General features: G+C 39.4%; 1 protein-coding gene across 1 annotated transcript; it reads left to right on the top strand.

Moving 5' to 3' along the window:
* The first annotated feature begins 339 nt into the window (after positions 1-339).
* On the top strand, positions 340-10,936 carry LOC139188103 (uncharacterized). Its single transcript, XM_070805167.1, has 5 exons — positions 340-399; positions 7,026-7,182; positions 7,639-7,763; positions 9,811-9,871; positions 10,422-10,936. Exons 2-5 carry the CDS (start codon positions 7,031-7,033, stop codon positions 10,426-10,428), a joined length of 345 nt encoding a protein of 114 aa, XP_070661268.1. The 5' UTR covers positions 340-399; positions 7,026-7,030; the 3' UTR covers positions 10,429-10,936.
* The last annotated feature ends 1,459 nt before the right edge of the window (positions 10,937-12,395 follow it).

Below are 12,395 nucleotides of genomic sequence, written 5' to 3'. Positions count from 1 at the left end.
TGCTGGTTTTTTTGGCTTTCGGTTTAGCTTCCGCCACGTGTCGATCATCCCTCACCTTTTCCATTTTAGCTTTCCTTTCTTATTTCTCTCTCTTTAGTTGTTTTCTTTTGTTTTGGAGTTCTGGGTTGTCCCATTTGTGTTTTTGCTGCTTCCAAATCTAGGTTTGTAAGTTTTGTTCTCTTTTTTGTTCTGTTTTTTGTCTTTGTATTTGTTTTGCTTTTTAGCTTCTGTTATTTCCCTGCTACTGTGATGTTGTTAGTCTACCGTGTGTAATGTTATTTCGTTTTGAGCATCGAATTTTAATTGTTTTTTTTTTCCTTTTTTTTGTACTTTTGTGTTCAGCGTTTCACAGGTTCTCTCTTGACGATTTGCACAAAGATTTCTTGCTATCTTTGTTAGGTAATGGGTTTTTAGACTTTTTGCTTTTTATGGAGTTATTTGAGTGCTATGTTTAGTTGTTTTAATTATTTCAAATCAAATGAGTGGCGAACGAGCACATTGGTGCCTATCTACAAGAATAAGGGCGATGTACAAAATTGCATGAACTATAGAGGTATTAAGCTAATGAGTCATACAATGAAGCTCTGGGAGAGAGTCATTGAGCATAGATTGAGGCAAGAGACACGGATGTCGAACAACCAATTCGGGTTCATGCCAGGGCGCTCAACCATGGAGGCAATCTATCTCTTACGAAGATTGATGGAAAGATATAAAGATGGGAAAAAGGATTTACACATGGTCTTTATAGATTTGGAAAAAGCGTATGATAGGGTCCCAAGAGACATTCTTTGGAGGATTTTAGAGAAGAAAGGAGTACGAATAGCATATATCCAAGCTATACAGGATATGTATGAAGGAGCAAAGACTGCCGTAAGAACTCATGAAGGACAAACCGAAAGCTTTCCCATAACTGTAGGATTACATCAAGGCTCATCCTTAGGTCCTTACCTTTTTGCGTTGGTAATGGATGAGTTAACAGGACATATTCAAGATGATATTCCTTGGTGTATGCTTTTTGCAGACGATATAGTGTTGATAGATGAAACTCAGGAAGGGGTAAATGCAAAGCTTAACCTTTGGAGAGAAGTGTTGGAATCTAAAGGTCTTCGCCTAAGCCGATCAAAGACAGAATATATGGAGTGCAAGTTCAGTGCAAATGGAAGTCAAAACGAGTTAGGGGTGAGGATCGGAGATCAAGAAATACCAAAGAGCGACCGTTTTCGTTACCTAGGATCTATCTTGCAAAAGAACGGAGAATTAGATGGAGATCTCAACCATAGAATACAAGCTGGATGGATGAAGTGAAAGAGTGCATCCGGCGTGTTGTGTGACCGCCGTATGCCACTGAAGCTCAAGGCAAAATTTTATAGGACGGCAATAAGGCTGGCGATGCTGTATGGCACAGAATGTTGGGCGGTGAAGCATTAACACGTACACAAAATGGGTGTAGCGGAGATGAGGATGCTTCGTTGGATGTGTGGGCACACGAGAAAGGATAAGATTAGGAATGAGGATATCCGGGGTAAAGTAGGAGTAGCCGAAATTGAAGGAAAGATGAGAGAAAATCGGTTACGGTGGTTTGGACATGTGCAAAGAAGGCCTACTGACGCTCCGATTAGAAGATGCGACTATGGGACAGAGGTTCAGGGCCGAAGGGGTAGAGGAAGACCTAGGAAAACTTTGGAAGAGACCCTAAGAAAAGACTTAGAGTACTTGGATCTAACGGAGGACATGACACAGGACAGAACACAATGGCGTTCTAAGATTCATATAGCCAATCCCACTCAGTGACTTGGATTTTCCAAGTCTCCAACCGAGAAGTTTTCCTCACTCGGGAAATTAAGGGAACACTACCTCAACCTACATGCTCCACTCACAAAGCTTCAACAGACAAGCTTCAACAAAAGAAAATTCAAAGAACTTAGCGAAAAAGGCTTTGGTGTATTTAACACAATACGTTGAAATGAAGGAAAGCTTATTTATTGATATCCCCGATAAGTTACAAATATGTACATATACTTGAGTCAAAATAAACAAACAAGATGGAGCCTTCACAAAGGTTGCTTAGGAGAAGTCTCAGCAATCGGTAGAGCCCCAGAAAGAGAAGGCACCGGAGGGGGATCATTCGGAGCCTCAGTACTGGACAGAACCCTAGAAGGAGGAGGCATCAGAGGTTGATCATTTGGAGCTTCATTACGCGGTACAGCCCCAGAAGACGAAGGCAATAAATGCCTTTGGAACAAACCCACAAATCTCTGATGATCAAGTAAAACCTGACCATCAGATTCCTTCATCTGGTCAAGCTTCATTTTCATGTTTGTAGCATAGTCATGTGCGAGCCGGTGCAACTGTTTATTCTCATGCTTGAGCCCTCTAATCTCCTGTTTGAGACTCATCACTTCAGCCGCCAATGATTCAACATGGCGGGTTCGAGCAAATAGGCGTTCGGCCATATTAGACACAGAACTTGCACACTGAACACTGAGAGCCAGAGAATCCTTAACAGCCAACTCATCAGATCGTTTGGAAAGTAGTCTGTTATCTTTGGGAGTGAGAAGGTTCCTGGCCACTACCGCAGCGGTCATATCATTCTTCATCACGAAATCCCCAACGGTAAGAGGACCAGTAGGGGAGACGAAGGATGGGCGCCATATGTTGTCTGGAGAAGGCGGGGCTGCCTCTTCAACAAGGTTCAAGTCAAAACGACGGTCGGAGGGGCCAGACATTTTCAAAGGTGTTGAAGAGAGAAGAGGTCAGACAAATCAAGATCTTAGAAGTGCAAGAATGGAGCTTCTACTGGTGGATATTCAAGTGTGCTTTGGAACTTAATGTCAGCCCCTATAAAAATCTGCACTCGACGAAGCTTCAGAAATCGAAGAGGCGCCTGCTCAGAAATCGAAGAGGCGTTTGCTTTCTCAAAAGCTGGGCTGCTCAGAGACCACGAGGGTCGATCTCAGAAATCGAAGAGGCGTTTGCTTTCTCAAAAGCTGGGATGCTCAAAAACCACGACGGCCGATCTCAGAAATCGAAGAGGCTTGCTTTCTCAAAAGCTGGGCTGCTCAGAGACCACGAGGGCCGATCTCAGAAATTGAAGAGGCACCTACTTTTCCAGCCTTGTCAGCACCTGTCACACGCACACTCAGCTTTGCGGAAATTATGGGCATTCTGTCGAAGATTTCTGGCGAAGTAGAAAGCACATGAATCGTACTGTTCAATCACCCACTTCCCACACGCAACAGTAGCTCATGGGTACCACAGATAACTTTGTCAAAGTTCTCTGACAAAGTTGAGACACGTGAAGCTTCCAGCTCCTACTACATCGCTCTGACCAAGAAGGGTAAAAGAATAGCAAAGAAACAACACTAACAAAGTTTAGACACATAAATTTTGAAGGTCTAGCTACCATATTATTACCCACAAGGGTAAAGGAACAGTACCACTGCTGGATAATTGGAAAGTCCCGGTGTGTCAACCTCTGTGCTTTGTGGCAAGGTAGACTAGAAAACATGTCCAACCTTTACTCACATTCGAGAAAACACTCCCAACAAGATTGCTTGCTCCAAAATCGAAGAGGCACCGCCCTCCGAATCTCGAGAGCCAGACTCCCAACATGATTACTTTCTCAAAAATTGAAGAGAAGGTAAAGGAACAGTACTACTGCTGGATAATTAGAAAGTCCCTGTGTGTCAACCTCTGTGCTTCGTGGCAAGGTAGACTAGCAAACATGCCCAACCTTTACTCATATTCGAGAAAACACTCCCAACAAGATTGCTTGCTCCAAAATCGAAGAGGCATCGCCCTCCGAATCTCGAGAGCCAGACTCCCAACATGATTACTTTCTCAAAAATCGAAGAGAGGGTAAAGGAACAGTACCACTGCTGGATAATTGGAAAGTCCCTGTGTGTCAACCTCTGTGTTTCGTGGCAAGGTAGACTAGCAAACATGCCCAACCTTTACTCATATTCGAGAAAACACTCCCAACAAGATTGCTTGCTCCAAAATCGAAGAGGCACCGCCCTCAGAATCTCGAGAGCCGGACTCCCAACATGATTACTTTCTCAAAAATCGAAGAGACACCGCTCTCCGAATCTCGAGAGCCAGACCCCCAGCAGGATTGTTTTCTCAAAAATCGAAAAGGCATCGTTCTCCGAATCTCGAGAGCCAGATCCCCGACAGGATTGCTTGTTCGAAAACCGAAGAGGCACCACTTTCCCAACTTCAGGAGCTGGATCTCCTTGGATAAAGCTTCTCTGTAATCTTCACACGCAACATCAGCTTTCCAGATACCACAGACCACTTTTTCAAAGTGCTCTGACAGAGTTAAAACATGTGAAGCTGGCAGCTCCCACTACCGTACTATGATCAAGCAGGGTAAAGGAATAGCATTATTACTTGATGTTAGGGAGACTCCTATATATGTCGACCTTCATCCCCAACGGACAGGCATACCTGCAAAAATGCTCAACCCTTCCTCTTATCTGAGAGGGCACTCCCAACGAAGCCTTTCGAAATATTCAGCTTTCTTTCCCCCCGATAATACATTTGTAAACAAGCTATACTAGAGCAAGAATATCTCATATCATCAGGGTTAAAAGCAAGAGTATCCCATATCATGCTTTTTCCCTGTCTTTTCCTTTGGCCTTGTTCTTACCTGCAAGACAAGGAGAAAGAGAGCAATCAGTCAGCACTTGGAATCAAGCTTCCAGCCAGGAACTGACTGCCTGGAACCCCTTACCTGATTACTTACCTGGCATTGCTCTCGAGTACTCATCTTCAACATCTTATGCTTCCAGGGAAGATACCGCATCTGCCTGAGGAACAGATAGGGCAAGTGAGAAGGATACAAGGAAGCATGTGGAGACAAGCGTAACAGCACACGTGCCGATACATCCACTACTCTGTCAAAAGCAAAAGTATCCCATATCAGCAGGGTCGAACGTACACTAGATTTGATGGACTTGTTTTGACCCTCAAATTCTTCAGTCGGCCTTATACTCTGGAGGAAACCAAAAAACCCTCCAGCCCAGTTCAAGAATAAGCCTGTGGAAAGTTACTTCTTCAAAAGCAAAAGTATCCCATATCATCTCTTCTCATTTTTCTTCTCTTTATCCTTCATGCTGCCTGCAAGATAGGGAGAATGTGAACAATCAGCCGGAGCTCTGATTGCTTACCTTGTCTGTCACCTCTTTCAGCAGATCCCCTAGCTCGGCGACTTAGGGGACTCCTACTACATGGTTTGTATCGCACTTGGCCAAGCCTGAAACTACAAGTAAGCTTCAAGTGAAATTGATACATTACCTTGTGCATCTCCACCAGTTACAGATACCACCCCTGGATGGAGGAAGAGTACTTCCAGAGAATATGCCACATGTACCTATGAGACAGATAAGGCAAGTCAAGACGATACCACACTCCGGTACTTAGAAGTTTCGTGGTTACGAGATCATTCTCCCACAATATTTCCTAATGTCATTTGTACTAAATCATTCACTTGTACTCACTAAAGGAGAGCTTGAACCTATGTACTTATGTAAACCCTTCACAATTAATGAGAACTCCTCTATTCCGTGGACGTAGCCAATCTGGGTGAACCACGTACATCTTGTGTTTGCTCTCCTATCTCTATCCATTTATATACTTATCTACACTAATGACCGGAGCAATCTAGCGAAGATCACAAAAAGTGACCGTTTTCGCTACCTAGGATCTATCTTGCAAGAAAACGGAGAATTAGATGGAGATCTCAACCATAGAATACAAGCTGGATGGATGAAGTGTAAGAGTGCATCCGGCGTGTTGTGTGACCGTCGTAGGCCACTGAAGCTCAAGGGAAAATTTTATAGGACGGCAATAAGGCCAGCGATGTTGTATGGCACAGAATGTTGGGCGGTGAAGCATCAACACGTACACAAAATGGGTGTAGCGGAGATGAGGATGCTTCGTGGGATGTATGGGCACACGAGAAATGATAAGATTGGGAATGAGGATATCCGAGGTAAAGTAGGAGTAGCCAAAATTGAAGGAAATATGAGAGAAAATCGGTTCCGGTGGTTTGGACATGTGCAAAGAAGGCCTACTGACGCTCCGGTTCGAAAATGTGACTACGGGACAGAGGTTCAGGGCCGAAGGGGTAGAGGAAGACCTAGGAAAACTTTGGAAGAGACCCTAAGAAAAGACTTGAGTACTTGGATCTAACGGAGGACATGACACAAAACCGAGCGCAATGGCGTTCTAGGATTCATATAGCCGACCCCACTTAGTGGGAAAAGGCTTTGTTGTTGTTGTTGTTGGTTTTGCCTTCGTTTAGAAACTTTCAATTAGTTTTTACGTTATTTTTGTGTAGATTGGTCTAGTTTTCATGTTAAACTTGCAATTTATATTTCAATGAAATGTAAATGTTCCCGTTTGTTATTGGTCTTGACCTTTAATATTTTTTTTCAAATTAGTTGATTTGGCATTCGTATGTGGTATACAGATTTGGGTTTAGATGTGTAACTATATACAGTGGGTATACCTTCATGAAAATATGGCTATTTTTATCGTCGTGGTGGAAGATTTTGGCAACTAAGAAAATAGCAATTGGAAGAAGGGTTTGTTTATAGATAATCACTTACCATCATTAGTTTGTCAGGAATAATAGCTATGTCGGTAACTAAGTAATCAAAAGAATTAATTTGATAGTTGTTGCGGATGATAATACATATTGGTAACTATTTATGCTCTTGGACCAGCATCTCAATTTAAGAGTGTATGTTAAGCTTTTCCTGCTGCAATTTAACAGATTTAATAGTTACATCGTTCAATGAATGGCTCTTCAGTGTCCATTTTAAAATCATCATCGCTAATCTAGAGCGACTTCCATATTGATTCACCATCACTAATGAGGTTTTTTGGCCTCAAAAGAAATCATGATTGACTATTCACTAATCTGCTGCTTTATTGTGATTGACTCTTTGGATTAGGAAGCACTTGCTTTGTGTATGTGTGTGTGTGTAAAAGATTAATTTTGTATTTCATTTGTATAGATTAAATGGAAGATGAAGGTCCAACTCCACTTGACCAATTGGTGGCATATAAATGGTTGTCAAAATTAAAGTGTGTGTTTGTAGAATATGGAAACCAAAGTATCCAGGCATGGGCGATAAATATACAACCTTACATTGTATATTGGTTGATGAAAAGGTTAGTGATCATTTTTTCGTAAAATTAGTTTATAAACATTTGATCTTCTGTGTTAAGGATGAGTTATTTGTTTTAATGCACATGACATGGTTTTTATACTCTCTGTAGTAAAGATTGTATACAATTGATCTCTAAACTCTTTATTCTTCTATTTTATGTTGTCAAATGGTACATTCATTTTTTAGTTTACTATGTGTAATGCACAGTTCTTTTACACGTATCCATCTCCTTTAAACTGTTAGTTAGATGTGACCACGGGACAGAGGTTCAGGGCCGAAGGGGTAGAGGAAGACCTAGGAAAACTTTGGAAGAGACCCTAATAAAAGACTTAGAGTACTTGGATCTAACGGAGGACATGACACACAACCGAGCGCAATGGCGTTCTAGGATTCATATAGCCGACCCCACTTAGTGGGAAAAAGCTTTGTTGTTGTTCTTCTTCTTCTTCTTTTACAGAAATAAAGAGGCTAAGATTACACTATGGTCAGATGTTGCGCATAGCTTCTCTGCTCTTTCATCAGAACAGCTACCCAAGCCAATAATTGTTATTTTTACAAGCTTTAGAGTTAAACTCTTTGCAGGTATTTGCTTTAATAAAAAAATTTATTATTTTCTATTTTCTTTGAAATCTGTTTAGCTATTGAATTAACTTTTGTTCTGTTTCTCTATGCTTGCAAAACGATGTCAGATGATTTTATTTTATGTTAAATTGTTTCTAGAAATGTGTTCAAAAATTGACTGCCTTAATCACTCAGGTGTTTATATCCATAGACAACGAAAACAATGTTATTTTATGATATTCGATTAACACATATTATCATTTTTTATCTAATCTGTTTTTCCATTAACTTCATTCTTGGAAGATCATTACAGGTATAAATTAGTACTTTTTCTAGACATGAATAAATATATTTTAGTTAGTCATAATGAAAAATAGCTTCTGAGATAAAATAAATAAAATAAAAACTAATACAACAAATGAGAAATCTACATCACATTCACAAAAAAAATGTTATTACCATAATAAACATATTACACAGGTTGTTTTTGTGACAACTCGTCCCTAATTTCATGATTTTATAAATTTTAAAAGAGTGATTTTACAAAAATGCCCTTAGAGTCGAGGATGTTTCACTCTCGTTGACTGGCATTTAGTGACCTGTGCAAGTTACTATGTTACCATACTCTTGAAGTTCTCGACGGGACGATCGCATAAGCGTAATCTGAAATAAACCGGAGTTACGATAGGAGTTTTACGAAACTACAAATCCGAAAAGTACTTTTGTAAAGATTACCATTTATTATTTTATATATTTCTTATAATTATTATATTATTATTTTAATATTAGTTGTGAGAAATAAAGGATAGGAGAAGGAATGGATGGAGGAAATAAGGAAGAAATAATAGGAATGAGGGAGTTGCTGCCCAATTAGAGGAGAGAAAAGGAGGGTGGTTGCTCAATCAGATGGAAGAGAGAGAGTGACAACTAGAGAGGAGAGAAAGGAGGGGAAATGAGAGAGGTGCAGAGCATCCAAACGTGACCCATGCACCTACTCACTCAACCCAGTTTCGACCTAGAGGGTTTTCCAGCGATTCTCATCCATTTTTCAGGTGATTTTCACCCATTCACCACCACCAAACCTCATCACCACATCCTAACATCCATTTCTAGCTAAAATCGACACAAATTGGTTGAGATGTCACAAAGAAATACCCGTGGATGCCGCGGAAACCCTTGCCCAAGATCCATCAATTTTGAAATGTTTTCCTTCAATTACCACCACCATTAGACTCATTTTGAAGCCTAGAACAAAGCCCAAACAGCTATGGGGGCGGTAGAGCATCGGAGGTGATGGATCGAAGCCACCTATTTCTAGGGTTTCCGGCGACTTCAAGGGCAATTGGAGCTTCTCTCGGCCAAATTGAACTTGGCCACAGGTATAAAACTTGCTCTACTCATTGAGATCTTCATTTTTGTGAAATTTGGTAATTTTTTGAAATAGTTGATTTTTCAGATGAGTCGGAGTGACACGTGGGCCAAGGACCCACCTGAGCATCCTAGGCTAATTTGATGCTCCGATTCCATAATTGACATTCGTTTAATGAAATCTTGATATTCTAATATAGTTTTGTAGTGGGCTGCCTAGTTGGTCGCCACTTGGTTATTATATGAGTGGACAATTCGACCGTTGGATCGGCACCAAACTTTAATTCATAATACTACGTAATATTTGTGGACATTAGGAACTTATGGATTGGGAATCTGATGTATGGATCTTTCCGAATTGAATTTTTAAAATTTGTAAAATCCAACTTTGACCGCCACTTGAATTTACGATTGGCGGAGATCTAACCGTTGGATGGTAAAGAAGTTTTAGTATGTTGTTCTAGAAGTATAATGTGGACTTTGGGAAGTTAGGGATCAGAAATCCCTGGGCGGATGTTCCAGATTGACTTGTGTAGGGTTATGGACCCTCCTTAGCGTATTTCGACGCGCTGATTCCGAATCCGCCGTCCGTTTTCTGAAATTTGACCATTGTAGGAAAGTTCCTTTATTAGCCATACTTTGTACGAAAATGTGTAATTTCATTAGCACGTTATATTTACCTAAATGGTTTCATTTCTAGGCGAAATGGATCACAAGGACTCTCGATGCTATGAGACGGGTTTGACTCAGCAACATGATCTGTGAGTGGATCTTTTCTTATATATATTGGTTAGTTTCCATATATACAAGCATTAATAAATTCTTTATGCGATTTCCATGATTAAATTAATGTTTATAAGAAATACCTTTTTGTTGGGAAATGATGAAATAATCCTACGGGATGCACAAGTAAGCTTACTATAGGCAACTCTGACTCGTATGTGATAGCGAATAGCGCCAGTCTTTACGTGATTGTAGTACTGGAGCATATATTATGATTACATCCATTCATGTTCATGTCAGAACACATCTGCATAAACTCGTGTGTCAGCACGTGTTGATAAACACCCAATATGATATGTTGCTTATGTGAGATTTTGTGATTTTGGATGTCATGTCCTTATTTACGAGATATTGTGCCGTAATGAATTCTTGAGATTTTTCAGACTATGGTAAGTATTGTTATACTATACATAGTAAGTATATTTTGGAAACTATACTTGTTTTACGACGAGGGGTTACAATGTTTTCAGAAAGGTTTTTATAAAACTTTATTTTCAGGCCCCTCACCCTTGTTTTTCGCCCCTTCAGGTTTTAATAGCTAAGCTTTCTTATCAACGAAGATTCTTGGCAAATCTTGATGTAGACAATTACCTTTGAAGGTATAATTCTCACCCTATCTTACTGTATTGTACTCTCTGACATCACGTGTGAAATGGGTTCATTCCCGCTCACAATGCACTCTTATATTTAACATCCGCGAGATTTAACACATTCACTATCGAGGGACGTGATGCTCTTGGAGATGATTATGTTAAGGCCACGGCGGAGCTGGATAAGTTGGACCTCAAGACTGCAAAATCAGTATGGTTGAAAGATTTGGAAGCTCTTGAAGCAGAACTGTGTACACGTAGGGGTAATGTGACTTCGTATTACAAGTTGAGCGTTTGTATTGTCTCTGTATTAGTTATAATTTTCATCTTTTTGTTGAGTATGTAATTTTTAAACCCATTTGACAAGTTAAGGATAATATGAGAACTATATATCTTGATGAAAGCAATGTCAAACTGATACAAGTAACGGAATGTTAAAACCTCCTCTTTGTATTCTAGAGTGTTGGGAATTAGTTTTGATGTATTGGAACTACCGGGTTTATTACATGGACTGATGAGTTTGTTGACACCTGGACTAACGAGTTTATTATAAGGACTGACAAGTTTCTACATCCAAAACTCTCGGTGATCTCTTTGTGACCTATTACATTTGTTGACACTTGACCATTCATTTAAACTTACTTAACAATGTTAACTTTTCAATTTATTTCTTTTAAAAAAAAACTAAAGATAAGTTAAGTATTCCTTTAAAAAAAAAAGATGAGTAAAAAGAACACGTGTCATTCAAATAAGTAGGACGTGAAGAGGTCACTAAGAGTTTTAGGTGCAGAAGATTTGGACGAACTATGGACTGATGCTAACTGCTGCAACCTAGAAGCTGTGCTCACCTATGATGCACGAACATGGAATACGGACACTACACAACATGAACACAAAAAATTTCTAAAAATCAAGACATGGACACGGGGAATTAAAATAATAAAAAAATTTATACCAATAATTTAGGCCAAAAACATCATATAAAATCAAAAACAAAAGATTGATGTTCATTAATAGTTTAATTGTCATCATCAGTTCACACCAAACAAAACAGAAAATAGCACCAAACATATCCAAATAAGATAGTACATGCCCAAACTTCAAGCTATTGTACTTTTATGCAAAAACAAAAGCGAATTCGAACAAAATACTAAATATCAACGTCGTAGGTAAAAGCAAAGAATCAAACAATCTCAAAAATAAGAAAACAAGAAATTTAACGTGGTTTGGCATAAAGCCTACATTAACAGGCGAAACACGGTGAAGAATTTCACTAAACAATCAGAGATTACAGAAGAGTGTTTAAACTTTCATAACCCAAATCCCACAAATTTCAAACCTAAACCAAACAAATGGAGAACCCAAAACAAGCGGAGAAGATTCTCCCAAATTGCTCTCTAACTCACAAATTCACAAATTGACTCTCACCAAATTGTCACATGAATGAGCCACACAAAATAAACTAACCCAAATATCCTATTTATAAAGCATAGGACTTATGTTTACATAGGAATCCTAATAGGAAGTAAATCCAAATCCTAATCAAATAGGTAACTAGCAAAATCTCTCCATCAAGCAAGGAAACCATCTAAGAAGTCAAAATTCAAACCCAAATAGGACACCAAAATGAAATAGGTAACAAATACCTAATTTTGAGACGCAAAACCCAACAATCTCCACCTAAGTGAGAAATTAGCGAACTTCCAAAAAACAAACTTCAAACTGATATACCAAAAATACAAGGGAACTTTAACGAAAAGCTCCTGGTACTATTCACTTTAACGAAAAACCACATTTTAACACTAAAAAATCAATCTTGGTACTATTCACTTTACCCTTTATTTTGTCTTTATCGTTAAAACTCAAAGTTTTCAAGTCATTTTCATTAGTTTTCCTAAAATACAAACGCAAA

The sequence above is a fragment of the Malus domestica genome, chromosome 09 (assembly GCF_042453785.1).
Source record: "Malus domestica chromosome 09, GDT2T_hap1".
Taxonomy (NCBI): Eukaryota; Viridiplantae; Streptophyta; class Magnoliopsida; order Rosales; family Rosaceae; genus Malus; species Malus domestica.
Note: the sequence above shows the minus strand (reverse complement) of the source record. Positions and strands in the feature narration are given on the sequence as shown.